The 21,453-nt window shown below is 42.5% G+C and overlaps 1 protein-coding gene and 2 long non-coding RNA genes across 7 annotated transcripts in view; 1 reads left to right on the top strand and 2 right to left on the bottom strand.

The window, feature by feature from the left end:
- Positions 1-1,934: 1,934 nt before the first annotated feature.
- On the bottom strand, positions 1,935-13,025 carry LOC311439583. The gene is made up of 4 exons (XR_014694843.1): positions 11,653-13,025; positions 5,555-5,673; positions 4,452-4,657; positions 1,935-3,023 (listed from the first exon to the last, which is right to left on the bottom strand). It is a non-coding gene; the product is annotated as an uncharacterized lncRNA (long non-coding RNA).
- EXPH5 (exophilin 5) overlaps positions 12,941-21,453 on the top strand; it is a 34,439-nt gene continuing 25,926 nt past the window's right edge. For 2 of the 5 annotated variants that reach the window (XM_084525418.1, XM_084525417.1), the window contains exon 1: positions 12,941-13,167. In XM_084525418.1, coding sequence (XP_084381544.1) covers positions 13,049-13,167 — 119 coding nt within the window. In that variant the 5' untranslated portion in view covers positions 12,941-13,048. Of the gene's footprint in view, positions 13,168-16,967; positions 17,150-17,977; positions 18,114-21,453 lie in introns of those variants that run through there. The other 3 variants (XM_084525419.1, XM_084525421.1, XM_084525420.1) reach the window with 3 other exon arrangements.
- Positions 14,190-16,965, bottom strand: LOC311439580. The gene is made up of 3 exons (XR_014694837.1): positions 16,727-16,965; positions 15,197-15,820; positions 14,190-14,790 (listed from the first exon to the last, which is right to left on the bottom strand). It is a non-coding gene; the product is annotated as an uncharacterized lncRNA (long non-coding RNA).

The raw sequence follows: 21,453 nt of genomic DNA, 5'->3' as shown, positions 1-21,453 counted from the left end.
AGAGGGGGGAGCTTTGTGGTTTTGTCGTTAATATTCCCGAGTAACCATTACACATGCTTAGGCCCTACTTCTCTGAAAGCAGCTGGACATCTGCCTGCTGACGGGAAGCACTGAATGAACTCCTTATTTCGCTTTGCTTGCACATGCAGCTTTGCTTTACCTATTAAACTGTCCTTATCTCAACCCATAAGTTCCAAGTTCTTGCCCTTCTGAGTCTCCCCCCATCCTTCTTGTGGGGGGAGTGAGCAAGCAGCTGGGTGAGCATTTAGCTGCTGCCTGGGGCCAACCCACCACAGCACTTGAAATGCCTTGGGCTTGACTGACAGAGCATTTTCAATTAATTAATACAAATTAATTGAATTAATACAAATCTGTTCTTTGCTACCAGGGCTGACTGAAAATGGGTACAAGCACCACGATCAGGGCACGTAGGAAAAGCTACGTTTGCTCCTGATCTTGAATGAGGATGTGTCTGAAGGAAAAAGTATTTTTGCTACTCTGACCTTAACAATGATAATCTATGACAAGGGTTAATTGCAAAGGCACATAATTATTTTTGGCTCCTCTTTGAGCATCTCCTGGCTGGGCCTCACGGTGCCAAGGACATTAAGGAGAGAGGGAAAAGCCTTGCTGCTCTGAGTAGCTCCTCCTTAGAAATACATGACTGTTTTTTCCTTATTAATCTTCCTTTACTCATTCCCAGGACAGCATGTCCAGCTGCTAACAATGTTTTGTTGGTTTTGTTTTTTTTTTTAAAGATCATACAAAAAATAACTGTCATCATTAGAGCTCACAAGGAGAGGAACTAAGGGCACTAGGCAGCTCCTGACTCCCTCCAGATTATTTGTCCTGCTGGGAGTCACACTGGTACAGGCATCTTCTGCCAGCGCTGAGTAACAGTGTGTCACCCAGGTAATTCTTTTCAAAGTGCTGAAACACTTAGGTACACTTCAACCAGATTAAAGTTGTCAATCCTACCAGTGCCATTTCCTATTTCCTGAGCAGCAACTCATCTCGAAAACAGGCTGTTAGGTATTCGAGTGTCATGTAAGAACCCCTTTAACGCAATAGGACTGACATCAAAGGACCTGCAGGGTGGACAAGTCCTTGCAGATCAGCCTGTGATAACAGACTGAATACCCATGCTGCATGTGGCTCAAAAACATCATGGTGCAATTCTATGAATTTGGTAATGCCTGCTGCCATTCTGATCACATGGCAACATTTTCACCGCCAAATCCAGCGCAGAAGATGAACACAACTGTTCTATGAACACACTAATCCCACATAAATCCCTTTGCCTTTAAAGCACGAGCATTACTAAGGCTTTTGCTTCTTGGTTTTTCATTTGCTTTTAAGAAAGAGACTTTTACACAGTTCCTGTGAGCTGGTAAATAAAATGAAGCTAAAACTGAAGAAGTTATTTTGAAAACTCCTGTGCCATCCAAGTGCTTTTACTAGCATTTTTGTGCTAGTAGTGAAGAAATTGAAACTCCTCCTGTTCTTACAGCATTACAAAACCAGTGTGTAATTCTTTCTTTCTTCTGATGAAATACACCCGTATAATACAGAATTTATGGTTGGTGTTAAAAGAAAATGAGATCATATGTAAATTCTTCAGCGTATCACCATGTAAAAAGTTACCCAAAAATGTTGCAGTTATATGAATTAATACATATGCAACCTCTCACACCTTCCCTGTAGATTATTGACAACATTTCTCTGTCTTTTCATTATTTCTCACAAAAAAAAAAAAGAAAAAAGAAAAAAAAAAAACATAAAATGGATTACACATCATTGCCATTTTTAATGTGCACAAACTTCATCTTTCAGTATGAAATACAAAGTCTGCAAGGTTAATTAACAAAATGATAATTTGCAGGAAAACTACTAATGTAACTAATTTAATTGGAACAGGAAGGACTTCTTAATTCTGCATCCCTTCAGGACCCAGAGTTTTAGTAAGCCTGTACCAAATTTTCCTAAATACAGGTTGACATGATTAGAACAATTCCAGCACAGATTTGCCAGGAAGCAGAGCACCAAAGGTGTTGAAGTTACCCTGGTGGCCATCATCTTCAGTACCCATCATTAAAGAACTCTGCAGAGCACACAGTCCTCCCTCACATGCTTACAGCAGGCAGGACGTTGGGTGGATGAAAGCTAGCAACGGCACAGCAAACAGAGCTAATCTACGGCACTGCTTGTTCAGCAAAAATCCCTTTCCACAAGAATGGGGTCGTCGGTTTCTTTCCAAGCTGCTGTAGCTGCTTGTATTTCTCCACCTAGATAAATTGTCATCTTTTACATCCAGGTGCACTGGCGAGTCCCTCACTTTCAGCCACTCCCATACTGATCCAGTTCTTTTAATTTAATTTAATCCTGTTATTAATATGTAGAGTTGCTACTTTGATTCTTAATGTGTTTAGAAGAATCCTTCAAGCTGACCTCTTTTGCTTTTGCACTGGGGTTGTCAAACGGGGTGGCTGTGCAATCTGTTATCCCCAGTTCTCAGCACTCCTGCCTTTGACAGAATTCCCTCTCCCCTTTTTCAAGACCTCTTTGCTAGGTGCTCAGGCAAATAAGTTAACTGTGAAGCCAGATCGATATTTAGGATGAATCCAGCAAGGCGGAAACAGCACGAATCACTTGGCTTCCCCTCCCATTAGAGCTAGCAAAGGCTCTGGAGTTCCATGCCATGGTCACAGTCATGCAAGTCCATGCCCCCTGGTTCTTCAGTTCCTCACACTGAGATCAGGACTGGATTACACCTGAGCTACACAGTAAATCTTCATTTAGATAGAGATTCATTTTCATCACCTAGACTAGGTCCCTAATGCTTTCATCAGACTTTCCAACCAAACCTCCATTGTACTGCCTACCTTTTATCATCTGGGGTCCATCACTGAGGATCTCTGCAAAACTAACAGCACAAAGTTCCAAAGCCATCACTTAAATAAGGCAGCAACATCCTTCTGGGCTTTTTTAATGTATAACACATATTAATTAAAGGGCAAATCATCCTGGGGAAGGAAAATAAACATCTGTACTTCCTGGTGTTATTTGGATTAGAATTATTAAGTGCATATATCACCAAGGATTTATCAATACTGCTTATATATTTAATATCAAACTTGGAAGGAAAAAAACACTGTTTCAAAACAATCCTATTCAAAGTATAAACACATTTTAAAAATACCCTTTCTCATTAAGCATTGGATATCCTTTTCTAATTGAATTTAGTTAAATATCCTTGATGAGAGAGTAAACAAAGCTAAGTGACAAGCCTCATTAAATTCCTCTCAAAACATACAGCTATTGACTTCAATGGGAGTTGAATCTAACCCTAAATTAAGAGCTGAATTGCTCAAGATTAAAACAACTTGTTTTAAAGCCTGGGGACAGTTTGTTCATTTTTCATTTTTATACTATATTGATATTCTTCTTTTATTATGTGTACAAACAGGTGGGATGGGATTCCTCTCACCTAACTTCAGACATTTGCAGCGTACACTTCTCAGCCAGCCATGCCAGACTCGCTTTATATTCAATGCAGAGAAACAGCTTCTTTCAAGGCATGATTCATCTGACCCATTTTAGATGTCTACTTCAGAATGAGATAAATTGTGTGCTAGAAGTATTTGGTTTTCTTCATTGAAAGTAAAGGTAATTAGGCAAACTCACTTAAAGAGAGCTGTCTATATTACAAGTGTTTACACTTGGTAAAATGAGTATTTCCTCTGGCAGCTGAAGCCATTTAGACCTCTTGTCAATGTATGTAGAAGAGGACTAGTTAGTGAGTTCAACTGAAGCCTAAATGTATATTTTACCTGATCCTGCAGGTGGAACTTGCTTGCCAAGGGAAAAAAAAATATTTTTTTATAGAATGTTTATTCTTCTGACACTGTATTTGTAGATGACCAACATCAATAGCCACTGATACTTAAGGATGTGAATGGGCTACACCTCCAACTTCCACTGTTAAGGGCATTTAAGTATGTATTTATGCCACTAGAATAAGAACTAGATTCTGATAGAATTTCCCTATACAAAGAATCACAGAATGGCTTGGGTTGGAAGGGACCTTAGAGAGCATCTAATTAAAACACCCTGCCAGGGGCAGGGATGCCACCCACTAGACCAGGCTGCTCAAAGCCCCATCCAATCTGGCCTTGAATGCCTCCAGCATGAGGCATCCACAGCTTCTTTTCAAACATGATAGAGAGAGGCCTGGCAACCCCATCAGCCAATTCCCTCAGGGCCCTGGGGTGCATGGCATCGGGCCCCACAGACCTGTACACGTTTGTTTTCATCTGGTGGTCTCAAACCTGCTATTTGCTTACAGTGGGAGGGACTTTGCTCCCCTAGTCCCTTCCTTGAGTTTCAGGGACTTGAGAGATGTGGGAAGCCTGACTGGAAGCAAAGGCTAAGGCAAAGAATTTGTTGAGTACCTCAGCCTTCTCCATGTCTGTTGTCACCAGTTCTTCCTTCTCATTTATCAGAGGATGTACGCTCTATGAGGACTTTCTTTTCTGGCCAAAGTACCTACAGAATCCCTTCTTGTTATTCTTTGCATCCCTTGCCAAGTTCTGTTCCATCTGTGCCTCGGCTTTCCTGATCCCAAAGCAGAGAATTCTGCTTTACGTTAGTAGTCCTCCTGCAATAAAAGCACTTTTGGAGTTATGCACTAATGAAGAACAGAGAACTATCTGTGATATAATTAAGCTATAGACAATCTGCTTCTTAGCTGGAATGCAAGGCATTTTCACTCAACAATTTATATTTATTTTCCCTGGTATACTCTCAGAGGCATTTTGATTTCACTATACCAGAGTTAGTGCATCTTGTCTTCCAAAAAGAGGATTTGAATAAAAGTTTTTTGGTTAAGCAACTTTATTTTAGATGGGGAGATTTTTACTACATTTTATTTATTTTTACTCTCTTTATTAAATTAAAATTAAATGATGATTTTTGTAAGATCCATAACGTTTCTTTTTCACCAAGTACTTGATCTTGTGAGATTCTAAGGAAACCAATCAAAGTTGCTGATAATGTCTCTGATGATCTGATTATTATTCCACAGTAAAAGATGAACTTATCTATAACATGAAACAAAATTCCTCACAATGGGTTGCATTTATATCTTGCAGTCAGTACACAGAAGCTGTATGTGTCTCTGCAAATCTCTGTTTTGAAGACCTAACTGTGACATATATGCTATAAAAAACTTAGAATCACAGAATCATAGAATAATTTAGATAGACGTTGAGAAGTCATCAGTTTGAATCCCGTGGTCAAAGCTAGGCTAACTTCAATGTTAGACACACAGAGCCTTCAAGTTTTGCCCATTTACAGTCTCCTTGGATAACCTGTTCCAGAGTTTTATCAACCATGTTTGGTTGGTTGGATTTTCTTAATAGTAAGATTTGTTTTTTAATGGTATTTACACCCGTTTTCCCCTTTCCTTTTGTGGTGGACCTCCAAGAAGATCCTGGCTCTGTTCTCTCTGTAATCACCCACTAGAAGGATATACCCAGCAATTAGATCCACTTACCCTTTTCTTCAGGCTGAACAAACCCATTTCTCTCAGCCTCTACTCAGCTGTCACATGCTGCAACCTCCTCCTCAGCTCTGTGCTCCTCCACTGGACTTGCTCCAGTTTGCTAATGTTTCCTGTAATTGGGAGGCCAAAACCAGACACAGCATTCCAGGTGCAGTCTCTTGAGTATCATGGAGAAGGAATAACTAATTCCCCCAGCATGCTGTCTACACTTAGTAATGCAGCCCCATATACAGTTAGCCTTTTTTTGTGCAAGGGCACATTGCTAGCTCACATTCAGCTTGTTCACCATGACCCCCAGGTCCCTGAAAGACTGCTTTCTAACCTGCCAGTTCCCAACTTGTACTGTTGCATAGGATTTTTCATGAGCAAATAAAAGGTTTTACTTGTGTTTTTTAACTTGCCTTTTTTTTTTTTTTTTTTTTTTTTTTTTCTTGCTGTTTTGCATTTTGATAAGTTTCTGTCAGGCTCTCTCTCTAGTTTGTCGAGGTTATTGGCTGTCCCTCTGAATAGCTGCCTTGCCATCCAACACACCTTCCACTCCCCTCAATTTAGTGAAGCTACTGAAGTGAAGCTGCATTCCATCTCATCATTCAAGCTGTTAGTGAAGATCTCATGGCAGCTGGTCAAGACCACATTTGCAGAACAGCTGAACAGAAGGCAGACAGGACAAGAAAACCTCAGGAATTTGTTTATAAGATGAGGAGTCCTCTGCAGCCACATAAAGCACATGCTCTTGACCACAGTTATGGATCTGGCTATGTGGAAAGGGAGATCCCAGGAACAAATCACTAACACCAAGGCATTATTGCTATGGAATGCCTAGGTAAGGCTCCACAGCTGGTCCACAGGCCATCCAGAGGTGATGGTACCCAACATGAGCCCACCTTCCCAGATTTCACATATATGCTTTTCTGGTCTATGTCCATTAGAATATGCAAATGCTCATCTTGGTTCAGACCACCACTCCATCTACCTCAGGGGTATGTGAAGCTCTCTCAAAATGTGCCTATTCTCAGCTCATGCATTTTCCTGAGTGCCTTTTCTATTAAATAATCTTGAATTAATCTGTCCATTAAATACTTCTGCCATCTCCTCTTGAAGCCATATAAACTTTTGTATCCATAAAATCCTTTGGCAAGGACTTGCGCAAGTTCTCCTTTTGCTTGGATTGAAATCAGCTCCTGTTAGCTCCATTTGATGGCCTCTCATTTTTGTGTTTGAATAAATGCCAGAGTCAATCACTTTTTACTCTTTCTATTCCATATAGAAATGCAGAATTTTTAGAATTCTGTATTCTAATTCTATATTTAATATATAGTTTTACATATTCATATACAACCTGCATGAGTATATAATGCATTCTCTATATAAAGAATATATATGAATATGTAATCATTATATATTCACAGTGTATATTCGCAAAATATTTACATGTGAATATATTTCTATTTTATATGATTATATTTCTATTTATATGAATATATAATATATGCTAAATTCCATGTAGCATTCCATATTCATATACAACTTGTAGGTGAACCATGGATTTATTTTTCTGTCCTAATAAATTTAATATTTGGTTTGCTTTTTGATACTTTCACAAGTTATGCATGGCATAAAGACTTCACTTCTGAATGGTAATAGTCAGCTCAGAGTCCATTGCTTACATGTGAAAGCTAGCTTGTATGTGAAGCTGGGATTTTTTTCCACACATACCAATATTTCAATAAGTTAAATTTTACCTACCCTTTAATTTCTTAGTCACTCAGTCTTACAAAGGTCTCTTGTGGTCCCTCACAGTCTGTGTTTGTCCTTCCTATCCTGAGTATCTCCATATCACCAGCAAACTTCCTTATCTCACTGGTCACTTCTTTTGCAGATCACTTCAAAATGTAATGGACAACACAAATCCCCTCACAGAGCTCTGGGAAACTCCAGCAGTGAGCTTCCTCCAGTGTAATAACTAATCATCTTCTTATCATCTGTTTCCTAACTTGTAATCAGTTATTCACTCATAAAATGATCTTGTCTTTAATTCATGAATACTAAATGTCCTTGGAAACTCTTGTTCACAGTCCTGTAAAACTCTTCAAAAGTTCAAGCAGATGGCATAAACTTTTCTGTCTTTATCCAAATATTTGCTGACGTCCTTCTAAAATCTCAAAGAAGACTGCAAAGTAGGATTTCCCTTTTTTAGAAACCACATTAACTCTTCTGAGGTAACTTTTGCTAACCCAGGTAACTACTCATTCTGTCCTTTATTACAGTTTCCACAAATTTACCCAGATGTCTGATGCATCCCTTTAGTTCCCTCAATTCTCTCAGAAAACTATTTTACGGCTGGTATTTATTTGTCCCACTCCAGTCCTCAGGTATCAAGGACTACAGTTACAGACTACAGTGACTCTAGTTGGAACCATTGAATGAAATAACTTCTGGAACTGGTGATCTCTTAATGTTTGCATTGCTAATTCATCACATAATCAATTTTACAGTCACTTTGACTTCAGTCAGATCCTCTCCTGGGAAAGGATTCTGGCACGTGGGTTTTCCTAGTTTCTTCCACAGTGAACATCAATATCTTCTCTGAAAAGGTCTTCTGCTCTCTGTAGTATTCCTTTTATAACCTGATCATTGATCAGGCCCTACAGATTCTCTGATGAGCTTCTTGATGTGTCTGAAGCTCAGACACCACATCTTGAGTTGGTGGTGGTTTAAAGTTGTTCCTCCTCTTTTTTTTTTTCTTTTTTTTTTTTGTCTGCTTAATTTTATTTTCATATGTTATCAGCCAGGATTTTTGAACTTTTCTAGTTTCTTCACTTGGACATGACTTTAGCATTCTGAAGGTTCCTTTCTTGATTCTAATAGCAGCCCTTCTTTATTGCTTAGTCACGCCTGATTCCTCTTACCTTTACTCAAGCCTGTCTTAATAGGTTGCATGCACTGGCATATAACCTTAATATATTAAATGCTTAATTGTGCTGTGTCCCAGGTACTGGCCTCTGGTGATTATGCTTATGTGCATATTATTTAAGGAGGAAGAGAAGATTACATAGTTTCTGCCAAGAGAATAGATGTTACATACAGTACTGGCCAACCTATGGCTCTGTCAGTCAGAACACCAGACATGTGAGTACCCCCTGATGAAGCAGAAATCCTGTATCATTTCAACAAAACACATTCCTTCAAGCAGTGCCATTATACTTCTGTACAGAGACGTACAGGTAAGCACCTTCTTCTTCATATACCTCTCCAGGCCACAGTCCCCTATAGCAACCCCCTAAAATCCCATCCTGTCTTGCCCCATGAGGGATCCTGTTCACAATTTTGCCTCCAGCCCAGAGAAAGTGCAGTCCTGAAGGGTACTCACAGCGGAACTAGTCATTATCTGAATCCTAGAAGTGAGGGAGGAAGGACAGACATCCATGCACGAGCAAAAAGCAAACAGAAGGGATGTCAAGGCCTCGTTGTCCAAAGCAGCACCAAATACAAGGAAAGCAGTGTCAAAAAGTGCAAGGATAAGACTCCATGTCTTAAGTCTGTTAAGTTCATAAGACTCTGTTTGGCAGACATCTCATGACCAATTCTCCTTGCTGGCATGCAGTGCTAATACATATTATTAAGATGAGAGGAAACAAAAGCAGTGAGTAGTTCAATGGCGCAGAAAGCCAACATGTCAGCAGACCAGAGTCTAAAACAGGGAGAAGGAGAGGCCCATATACTCAAGTGACTGGGAAGAAACGCAAAGAAGGTGAATGAGAGGCTCTGAGAGAGGAAATGCTTGAGGAAATTGTAAAACGGAGCAGTCTGCAGCCATGCAGGCTGCAAGATTTGACTTGTGAGTGGGGTGTACCTCGAAGATTGACTTTCCCTGCGGTGCCTGTGGCGGTTTCAGGGTGGACAAAATGGCCTACGCTCTGCAACCTGCTCAGCCCAGTCCTGGCTCCTGGCTTGCCTCACAAGAGGTTGTGTAGCGCACAAACAGCTATAATAACATGAGCAGCATTTGGATGTTGACATCCAGGCGTTCTTCAAAGTGCAGCACTTCACAGTTAAAATGCCTAAATAAAAGTCTTAAGATCTTTTGAAGTGGTAGCTGAGGGCCCAGTTAAGGATCCTGCAGGACACTGTTGAGTGGAAATGTCTACATGTGGCAGTGGGAACCACACACTGCAACCCACTGTGTCCCGTGAAACTCAGCAGGACAATTAGTTAACTTAATGCAATAGCTCAATCACCACTATTACAGTAAACTGAGATATAAATGATGGGCTTATTAAACACAGTGAGAGGCACGGCTTTTGTTTTTGAGAGCACTTTTGATCAAACTATTTTTGACCTAGGTTAGTGTTGGAAATTTTTATTTCGAACACAATGAGCAGATTTAATACATTTTAAATGACGGACGCTTCACATTTATTCTTTGCGTTGCCATGAAGGCTTTTTCACTTAGCGCAAGGAGTTAATTAAACTAGCCTTCACTAATCTGCGTGACAATTTACACAGTAATTAGTCCAACAGGATTAGACAAGACCTTACAGTTCTTCCAAGGCTCAAGGCCAATTGCTATAAGATGCAACCAACCCTGCTGCACATTCCCCTCTATTCTCCAGCTACAGATCAGCTTGCAGAAACAGACCCTCTGGCTTTCTGCAGTTCTACGCTTTGAAATCCTCCACTGAGAGTAAGTGGAGTTAACACCACCCATTAGTACAACAGTATTTGTAAAGTGCAGTTTTTGAAGAATTTGCCCTGTAATTAAGGTATGTGTCAGCATCCTCTTTAGTGGCATTGGCAATTAACATTACTAATAGACATGTCTCATGTCTGCAGCATCTCATATGTTATTTTGGCCCTCTGTTTTAGGTTGCTAAACAGAAGAAATGCTGCATATTTACAAGAAAACACTTCTGTAGCTTCCTGGAACAGCTCTTTGCTAAAATCATGGAAAAAGTTTTAGAGCCTGTATCTTGTCTTGAGTTTATGCAACAGAAATTAAAGCACATGAGGTGCTAGAGACTCTAAGTACAGGAATGCAGGTAGTGTTTTCTTGCCATCATGATCTGTATATGAAAAAAGCACCATCTTTAAACTGAGAAGGAGTAATGAAGAGATATGGAAAGGTGGTTGTTTTCCACAAAATAAGAATGTGACAAATGACTCCATAGACAGGACCCATTTCTAGTCATGATCCAATACATGTTTTGTAGTGGTGATATAGCATGCTAAAGAAGCGGTGTAAAATGAAGGTCTTTTTACCAGATGCCCAAGTTTATGCCCAAATCTCTAAAAATTCTGGATTTAGAGTGCATGAAGTAATAACTACTGTGATGTGTGGCAGAATGTTTCTGGAGGCCCTGGTATACCTACTCAACACCCTATTAAATAATCCTGTCACTTAGCAGAGAATGAAAAACTTATTTCTTTCTCATTATTAGCTGAAAGACTATACATTGCTTATATACAAAATGAGGGTCTTCTCCCTGTTCCCCTCTGCATTGAAAATATTGTATGCTAACATACAACTTGGTGATTTGAAAAAAAAAAAAAAGAAAGAAAAAAAAAAAAACAGATTGCTAGAAAAAAAAAAAAAGATTTACAGAAACCTAAAAATATTGATTTCATTCTTTAACTTATTGTAGGATATATACAATTATAAAGTATGCAAATTTATGGGGGATGTGGACCCTTTCTTTATGAGGACTGTAGTGTTTTAATTTCTTAGTAAACCCATAAGAACACACATGTACTTTGTATGTACTCAGTATGTATGTATTTATGTATTTTAGAGGTTTGTATAAGAAGTAAAAAATAAAAATTATATATATATTTATATATATATATATATATATATATAAAACATGACTTTTAAGGCAGCAGGAGGCATTGATGAGGCCCTGACTTGTGGCCCTGAAAAAATGCTCACACTAGTAACAGAAATCTTTTCAGACAATTAGCTTAAATCTGTTATTTTCAAACTGCCAGATTTGAGTCGAGTTCATTGCAGTGGATCTAGAGGAAAGTTATCATGGTCCTTCTCAGCCCTGCCAGTGTGATGCAGAATCACCATGAGCAATTGCTTCCCATACCCTGTAGGTGCCAGGTAGAAAGGGAGAGTGATGTCTAATCCTCTGCCTGGGAGACTTCCAGGAGAATGCCATGCACTCAGCTTCTTCTGCTGGAACATAGCCATGAAGGACACATGACGGAAAAAGTCTGCAACCTGATATTCCTTTTCTGTAGTTTCTTTCCAGCCCATAGGGAACTTCTGAAAGCAGAAAAGAAAATGCCAGATTGCAGGTATGATGGCTGAGTATGTAATGAAACAGTCACTCCACTGTGCTCAACACAACAGAACAGGGAGGACGGGATGTTTGCCCAAAGAGAGAAGATCTGTAAGCTGCTAATGCAGCAGTGATGACTGGGGTAACTCTTGCATCTTTTGAAATAACAGGTTTGGACTTTACCCAGAAGCGTGTCCTGTACCCTACTAAAAATCCTCTGTGTCTTTTTTCTGTGGGAGACACCTCCTCCCAACATCTTCTCAGCAGCATAATCCTTCACGCTCTCATTACGTTCATCAGTTGTCTCATAGCCTTGTTTTTGTTGTTTCATTACCAGGAATCGGTAAACTCCTCTTTGGGCCAGACGAGTGATGCCAGAAGCTACACCAAAATCAGGAGCCTCCTGGAACCTGTTATTCCCGCTGTGCTCTGAGGTCCTTATTTCCACTTGCCCAACACGACTTCCTAGTGGGGAAGCATTCTTCGGCGGCCCCACGTCAGCCCGCTGTGGGGTGGGAAGGTGTCTGCACAGCTTGGCCCTGCTCCTGTTCATACCATGCCCTGTCCACGGCCTCAATTTTCCATAGCAAGAACTGTGCCTGCTTTTGTGATCACATCTGTGGTTCGATCCCAAATAAAGCCCTTCTTTGACCAACGTATTTCAAAGGGCATTTCAGTACTAATATAATGGGTTTAGGTGGCAAGGGTCTGGTAGAGAGGGCAGTGGGGTGGGCTTTGTGAGCACAGCCCAGCAGCTGCCCCAGGTCAGGGCAGATCCAGCTCCAGACAGCCCCAAAAGGGACCAGAGCCCAGCCATGAGCGATGCTGGTTGGGTCTCTGGGAGAGCAGACTGAAGGAAGGGCAAATCTTTTGTGCTCCAGCAGCTGGGAGAGAGGGCTGTGCATCTCCGCCACTTCTCCCCAAGGAGGGCGAACACCACAAACCCCTCGGCCGGGCCCCCGGCGCCTCACCGCTGCCTGGCGGAGCGGGGTTTATAGGGCCGGGGGAGGCTCTGGGGCTGCCTCTCTGCCTCTCCCCGCCCCGCTCCGCCTCCAGAGGGAACCGGGGGCGGCCTCCGGAGGGAAGCGGCGGTGGCGGCGGGCGGCGGCCGGGCGCGGTGGTGCCCCGGCTCGGCCATGCCGCTGTGGCGCCGCGCTGCCAGGGGGCCGGCGCTGCCCCCCTGCCGGGGGTGAGCGGAGCCATGAGCGCGGCTTGCCGGGGGCCCGACCTCAGTTTTTTAAGCGAGGACGAAGCCAGGACGATTTTCCAGGTGCTGCAGAGGGACTCGGAGCTCCGGCGGGCGGAGAAGGACAGGGTCAGGTACAGCAGGCGGGGACGGGACTGCGCTGCCCGGGGAGGGGGGACAGAGGGTCCAGTCCCTGTGGGACTGGACTGGGCTCGTAGGGGTGGCTCTGAGCCACCTCTGCTGCTCCCCGGGGCTTCTTGGCAGGGGACGAGGCCAGTTTGGGCTTTTACTCCGTCACTACTACAGGTAGGAAGGTGCGGGCTGAACGGCGGTGGCTGGGCAGCGGGAGCTGGGCGGGCTCCGGGGCTGAGCGCGGGGGGAGCCCAGCCCTTGGCTGAGGGACCTGCGGCCAAAAAAATGTGTTGGAAAATGAGTTATTTACCATTAGAGGTTATCATTTTCTTGAGGTACCCTGTGGGCAGCTTGCAAGGGGAGGCAGTGTCCCCTCGGATTCACGTGGGCACTCCGAAGAAATCCTACGTGGTAGATATAGAAGGAATGTTAATGAGTAACGTTTCTGTCAAGTGGATTTTTGTACTGTGTGTTTTTTTAGTTTAGCTGGTGAAGCAATAGCCTGCTCTCGAATTAAAGGCTTTCACCTGCCACCGACTTTGTTCATCCATCTGTGTTCTTCTGACTTAGTTGGCAAAAAAAGTGATCTCTCTTCATGCAAAGGCTGTCAGAATAAGCTTATGCTATAAGAGAACATCTCTGGTGATGCTTTATGGACACAGAGTATACTTTAAATCCCAGCTGAAGAGATACTCAGAAGTTGGGAGAAGATAGGTGTAAACACCATCAAGGAGCCATGCTGAAATCTAGGTTAAACTCCTGGATCTGTCAAAGGCTTTGTATGTGTCCTTGGGCAAATTTCTTAATCTCTTGAGCCTAATAAAAGTGCTTTCTTTCTCACTCCACTTGTCTACCTGGTCTTATTTAGACTGTAAGCTCTTAAGGCCAGGGGAGCCCCATCATGAGCAGACGGGTGGCAGCTCTGTGGTGTTGCTCTGTGCTACTATAATCTAAGTAATAACAGTGATGACCCTGGAGGGCCAAATCCTGCTGTTCTTATATGACCACAGTGAGCTTCAGAGGCTTGGAATAAAATTGCATTTGCTCCTCTTGGTCCCATATGACTGTATGACTGGGAGCCAAGAGGGCAGGCATTCTTATTACTGTTTTGATAATTAACTTTGTATGTATCTTTTGCAGTTCAAAGCTTTTAAAATAATGCCTGTGTGCTGTTGTAGCCCACTCCTGTGATGCTTTCTAAGTGTGATTTTGCAAATAGCTGATGCCATGAATCCAGTAAGGAGTTCAGGAGGTGATGTGCAATGGAAGAAGCAGTTTCATCAATACTACTTCTGTGTGTGAAGTCACTGAAGGGAGTTGTGCCCCCAGCTTTTCTTGGGCATGGTTAGAGCTGACCAGAACCAGGGAGCAAGTTAATGATAACCAATGGGCCCACTGGCCAAGTTAGTTCAGTGGCCATCTTTACTTACAGTATAGCATGTCCCTGTGTAGACCAAGCTGGTCCGGACTGATGGAGAGAATGAAGAGTTTGGTTGCAGACCGCAGGTCAAGTTCCAATGACCACTTATGTGTGCTGTTTGGTGTCTGGTGAGTGAGCACACAGCTGTCTCCAGAAGTCTGAGAATATCAGTGAAAAATTGACTTCCATTCTCAGATACAACTCACTGTGGAAGCAATAAATAAATAAATCAGGAACAGGCTTCTGTCTTTATACAGGCTACATTTGATGCTATGTAAGCAAAAACACTTAATTTTGAAAGACAAACATTAGAAATAAGTTTGAGGTTCAGAAGATGGAGGCTGACATCTGGAATGGTTTATCTTGTCCAGCAAATTACAGGGAAGTTGATTTTCACATACATTCAAATGTATTGCAGTGCACTGTAAAGTACCTACCAATTCCTCCTCAGGTGCATTGAGTTTTCAGCTGAATAACTGTGAGATTTCCAGGTGGAAATATATATTTATATATGTATATATTTTTAATATAAAAATAAAATAAAAATATATTTTGTAAAAATATAAAAATAATTTTTTATAAAAAATATATTTTTTTTTCTTGGTGCTTACCTACACTGAAAGTTTGATAGGGCCACTGGATGTCTTTTTATCAAGATAGTCCAAGTCTCTGTGAAATGAGATGTATACTGGGGACGTGCTTTGGAAAAAGCCAGTCACTTTATTCAGCCCCATCTTCTCTTTTGTAGCCTTTGTATGGAGCATGAACGTGGTCTTTCCAGTCACTTGCGTGCATTCGTCTAGCTGTGGGCTCAGCCACAGAGCTGCACTTCGTGGTCTCTGCCCCCATTTCACTTGGCGCATCCCCAGCTCATCCTTTGGGTACCTCCAGCCCTTTCTCTGCTCCTTGGTGCTTGGCAGGCTTCACACCTTGGCGCCGGCAGGACCTCTCAGTTTTGCTTTTCCTTGTATACAGAAATGGCCTGTGACCTGTTGGACCTTCATTTGTTCTTGTTACTGAGGGCAAGCAGAGCTGATGCCGTTGGTTTTTTGCCCATTTTCTCCTTTCTAGTGCCCTCCCGTGGCCATGCTGAGCAATGCCTTTGAATTCAAGCCTTCAATTGCCTTTGAACAGCAAACAAACGTACCCAAGCTCCTTCTCCCACGAAACAGGTTCAGAGAAGCTGCAACAGTCAGCTTTGGTGCAACTCACATGACTGTACACTGCTATACACACTGAAAATAATACAGACAATAATTAGTAAGTACGTATTTCATAATTCAAAAAAAATACACATTAGTTTTGGACTTGGGTAACACCCAGCTTCAGTATCCTTTGTTGTTCATCAAATCCAGTCTCACACATAATACCCACTTGGAGAAAATCTGTAAGTATCAGTGTGGGAGGGGAAAAAAAAAAAAAGGAATATATGGTCTAAAAAATTTCTACAGGAAGTTCCAGCTGAATATGAGGGGGCACTTCTTTACCATGAGGGTAACAGAGCACTGGAGCATGTTGTCCAGAGAGGTTGTAGTCTCTTTCTCTGGAGATATTCAAAACTTGCCTGGATGCCATCCTGTGCAATGTGCTGTGGGTGATCCTGCTCGGCAGGGAGGTCAGCCTAGGTGATCTTCAGAGGTCCCTTCCAAGCTTGGCCATGCTGTGATTCTGTAATAATAGTACTAAAAACAGAAGCCTAACTCAGTCACCAGATACTATTTAAATTAACTTGATTAGTGAAATTGATGACTTTGCAGATGCCTCTGGAAGCAGGTTCCTTCTCCCAGATATTCCAATCACAGTTAGATGCCTAGGGGAAGATAGGGAGGCATCCAGCTTGTTCAGAGGACAGTGCCATGTTCAGATGGGTCCCTAACAATTCGATTTCCATAAGGATAAAATGCTTGCTGTAGGTACAGGTAATGATACCACATGTCAGCTTTCAACACACAATGAATTAGTCCTGAAAATCATGACATAAAAACACTCCAGATCTTATTTGATTTCTGGTTTCAAGGCTTCGGGGTACACCCTGATCAGGTTCTCAGGCTTTCTTCTACAGCTGCTGGGGACAGAAATTAAAAAACGTTTGACAGCTGATATTTGCATGCAAAGCCCCAGTTCCCAGAGGCTTAACAAACCTGTAGGTGCTTCTCCTTTCTGTCCTTTCTCCAAGAAGCTGATGGGCAGGGTGACCAGGGAGGCTGCTTCCAGTCTCTTCAGGACAACCTTTCGGAGCCTGGCAGGTCAGAGAAGGACTGGCAGTCCCAACAGGAAGGCTCAGCAGCAGTGGGGCATGAAGCTGTAGTATTCAGAGGTGGAGCTGTTGCCTTTTATCTCCAGGGCAGCTCCTCCCTCTGCAGCGTGTGGAGAGGCAGGCAGTGCCAAAGCAGGTGTCCTTTCAGTCAGCTGTGGGGCTCCTGGTGATCTCTCTGACTGCTGAGGCTCGAGCTTGGTGTGGAGATGCTTCTCCCGTGCTGAAAGAGGGCAGGAAGTCAAGAGAAAAACAACCAAGACAAGAGGAGCACGGAGACATGGAGCCAGCTACTTAAAAGAGGCAGCAGGTAGGGGGGCTGTGGCTGTGGCATGGGGAGAGCTGGCTAGTACATTTGCAAGTGATCAAAAAAATGAATGGTTGGGAGTTACAGCACAAGAGAGGGTAAATAGAGAGTGGATTCAGGCGGGCAGAAGAGCTCTGAGTTCTTTAATTGTTAACTTTTAGGATATTCATCAGTTTTGTATAATGGCTCCTACTATAACTACATACAGTGGCCTTCTGCCATTTTAATTTAATAATCCCTGAGAAAAAGGCAAGTACTATTACCTAAAAATGGGAAAAGAACACTGAAAGTAACAGAGCATGAGTAAGTGAGCAGGGAATTGAACCGACTTCCCCGGTCAGCAGTTTACTAGCTAGATCGTGTTTCTAGAAAAAACTACGCCTGCATTGTGTGAGAAATGTTGTTTGCTTGTTTTTTTGTAGGAAGAATGGAAAAAAAAATATTACCAGCCCTAGAAAGTATCTTGGGCATCAGCCACTGTTTATGAATGGGAATTGAAGGACAAAAAAAGAAAAAAAAGAAAAAGGAAATAGAACTCTGGAGAGAAGAGAGCGCTTGTTCCTTTTTCTTTAATTTGTTTTGCTTATTTTCACGTTGTTCTATGCTTTTGCTTTTGTATTTGCTTTTGCAGCAAAGGGGAGGTTTGTTTTCATTTTATCCTCACATTTAAAGATGAAAGTAAAGTAAATTAATTGGAAGATACACTCAGCACTACTCACCACTCCTCTCTTGGTGACCCATTAACAGTGTATAAATCACGTGAATCCTCTCCATACTTTACTCTAGGCCGTCTCCACAACAAATCATGTGGACATAGTTATTTTTTTACAGGAGCACAACTGTTCTCACTGCCTCGCAGTAGATCATTTACTGAGTTCATCCTTTGTTGCAACTAATTCTTCATTGTATTCTGTTGGCTGATGTTTACTCTCACAGATCTGACTATAGGTGACAAAACACTGCATAGGTAATGTATTTTTCCACTTTTTTCTGTACTTATAACGCCAGATTGCAGCCATACTCAGCCCTGTTTTGGTGCTTCCATTATTTTGACTTGTTTACATTTTGAGAGGTCTGACAGTGCATTCTATAACCCCCAAAGTAATTTTGGCTTATGCACAGACCTGTTGACTCTTGCAGCCTCATGAAGACTAAGAATAACTTCTTGTATGTTAGAGATTTAGATTAGGGGCCCAACTCCTTATAATGAGAACAAATTTTTAGAATCAAAGCACTCATAACCGGCATGGGTGAGGAGCAAGACACCAGGACACCAGCACTTGGGTACATTGAGGTTTCATTGGCGCACCCTCTGTGAACAAGCATTAATAAAGAAATTCTTTCATAAGAGATGCTCCACCCGGTACGTTTCAGGGCACGATTGCCTTATTGTGCCTTGTTTATGAAGGAGATGCTATTATTATTTACTCCTGATACTGTGCCACTGGCATGGTTAGTGGTTTGTAAAGACTTAGGAAAGCAGGTCCTTGAAGCCCTGAAGTGCTAATATGTTAAGTAAGTACAAAGAGAAGTAAAATGGCAGGAAGGACTGTGATTTAAAAGCCTCTTCTCGGTTTGGTAAACAATTACATGTCATAAATAGTCCCACCTTTGGACTCCCCTTGTTTGAGCGCAGGTTGTTGACCGTAACTGGAAGCAAATGGTTAATTTGCTTATCAGGATACCACCATAATTGTTCCTCACAGCTATTTTTGAATAATAAGCCCTTCACAGAGGGGCTCGAAGTAGAGGGCAATGACTTCACGTGAGCTGAGGAAGGGCAGGTGGATTACAGGCTGCTGTGGGGCTGCGGGGGAGCAGCTGCCATTTTCTGTTTCGGTTTTAGCCGCGTCGATCTGTTCTAGGTAACCTGATGTCTGTTAATACGTTTTACGTTTACAGAGCAGGCTCCACATAGCATTGCTGACAGATCTCTGGTCTTGTCTGTTCATAGTGAATTTATTTCAGTGTTAGGACAGATTTCAGTGTTACGACAGCTGTGTGCTCCTTTGTGTTTCAGGGCCAGGGTTTTCTACAGCACGTGTGGTGGCATGTGATCCCAGGAAGGCTTTTAACGGTGTGTTGAGTTCGGAGGAGCCTGTCTGGTCCAGCACTTGTCTGTGTCTGCCTTCCTAACGCTGTCCCGGCACTACTCCCAGGGAGCTGGGGCAGCAGGAGCCGTGGGTCTCCCCACAGGGCCATCAGGGCAGGGCCTCACCACCAGCACCCTTCGCACCTCAGCCCCATTGTCAGATAGGGCTGTCGTGACACAGCAGCACTTAGACCAGGCTGTGAAGTCGCAGCAGGGTCAGGATGAGGCCCGGTGATGCTGACTGGGATCAGCCATGGCCCCGTGATGCCAGGCAGGCCAGGGGTGATGGAGCTGAGGCCAGGTGGGGACATCAGCCAGGGGTCTGGACCCAGAGCAGCAGGGCCGTGGCCATGCACAGACAGCAGTGACACATCTGGGCCGTGGCTCGGGCATGGTGCAGAGTGACAGCTTCTGCTTAAAAGCAGCTCCCAGGGGAAGGAGAGACACAGTCTTTGCTGATGCCTCTGGCTTTCCTCACAAGAGCTTTCTCCAAGGCCACCAGCGCTGCTCTTCCCAAGCTGGCCCAGTGCCCAGGCTGTCAAACCCGCAGGAGCGGCAAGGACACACTCAGGGCTTTTCCACTTTTATGCCAGAGTTCAAACTAAAGTACGCATTTTTATGTGACAACAAGTTGCAAAAATGACAATTAAATTGATAATGATTGTTTAGACTACTTGCTGATGGCCCTAGGGGTGCAAAAAAGAAGATACTTGCTGAAATGAATGAGATGCAAGTCCAGGGTTACCTTTAAGCTTGTGGGTAGATACTTTCTAAGTCCAAGCTTAATTACGAAAGTTAAATTATTTTGGTTTTGTCTACATAGATAAATTAAACCAGGCTATGATGGCAAGTGGATCGGGTCAGTTACAGCAGTGCACGCTAGTGCCAGACAGTCTGATCTCGTCAGTGATTTGTTTTGTTAATTCTTTTTTTTCAGTGGAGTTGTTAATCCTTCACCAGGCCACACACCTTGTAGGAAGTCCGTGCACTTCCCAGGTTTGAGCTTTCTAGCAGTAATGTTTGTGTCCTCAGCACCCTCTCTCTCTCCTCCGCAATTCAAGTCACCGGTGCTGCGGAAGGTAGCGCCAGTGAAATGTAACCTGTGCTGCCTGTCACGGCCATAAAGGGGATGAATATCAGTCTGCAGTGAGTAGTTTTGGAAGGAACTCAAAATTTTCAGGTGCTGACAGCTTCTACATACTGCGTCCCAACAGTTTGAGGTCCTTGCGCATATTTCAGGAATATTAAATTGGTAGTGCCAGGAAATGAAAACTGTTGCAGAGGAATAGGGCTGATACGTGTTCGTAGTGGCTGGATATCTCCCCTGGTATTGGCACAGCTGTGCTGCACTGATGTTTTTAGGTTGTATCTGTAGTCTGATGAAAGACTGCAGCACGTGTTGGAGTCACAACTAAGCAGGGGTTTTGGTGGAATTGTGCTTTCTGTGGTGAAGCCTGAGGAGCCGTAGCTTGATAGTTTTGGTTCCTGAGCTACATAATGTGAAGTCTGTTGTGGGTCCATCTAGATGTGTAGCACTTGCACTTCTCACAATACGGATTTCCTGTAAGAAATGTTGTATAAAAAGCAGGGGAAAATCGAGAACTTTTCCTGAGGATTTGTTCATTTAAATGTTCACATAAAATGTGTTTCTGATCCTTTGTCACTAGACTGTTATATTAACACTGTTAAATATAATAGCTCTACTTAAATTCCTGCATTTAAAATTCCTACCTGGAACTATACTCTTTTGATGACTCTTACCTCAGAAATAACCAGGTATGTGTATTGGTATAATACTAACTGACCAAACACATCAAAATCACAAAATAAAAGCTAAGAGTAAATGATGGAAAACTGCAATATATTTGTACTTTATTGCATCTAAATTACACTCAGTTTAATTTGTGGTTGGAATAATCAACCGATTGCAATATTTCTGCTTGCTGTATCTTTGGATTTCTAGGTAAAGGGGCCTGAGTGCGGAGAGCTGCAGTCTGGCAGAGCTGCAGCAGCATGGCTGGTGGGCTCTGTGTTCTGTTTCTTTCTGTGTTGTGGACTTGAATGAACTTAAAATACATATTTATATGCATATATATGTCTATTAAAATTATATGTATGTATATATGGTTTATAGCATAATACTATGTATGTTTTTATAATATTTCTATCTCCTGAGATGTAATAAATTCAGAGCCACTATAGCAGGGGCTGTATA

This window comes from Aythya ferina (genome assembly GCF_964211825.1).
Source record: "Aythya ferina genome assembly, chromosome: 1".
Classification (NCBI taxonomy): domain Eukaryota; kingdom Metazoa; phylum Chordata; class Aves; order Anseriformes; family Anatidae; genus Aythya; species Aythya ferina.
The sequence above is the reverse complement of the archived record's forward strand: the minus strand, read 5'-3'. Positions and strand labels throughout refer to the sequence as shown.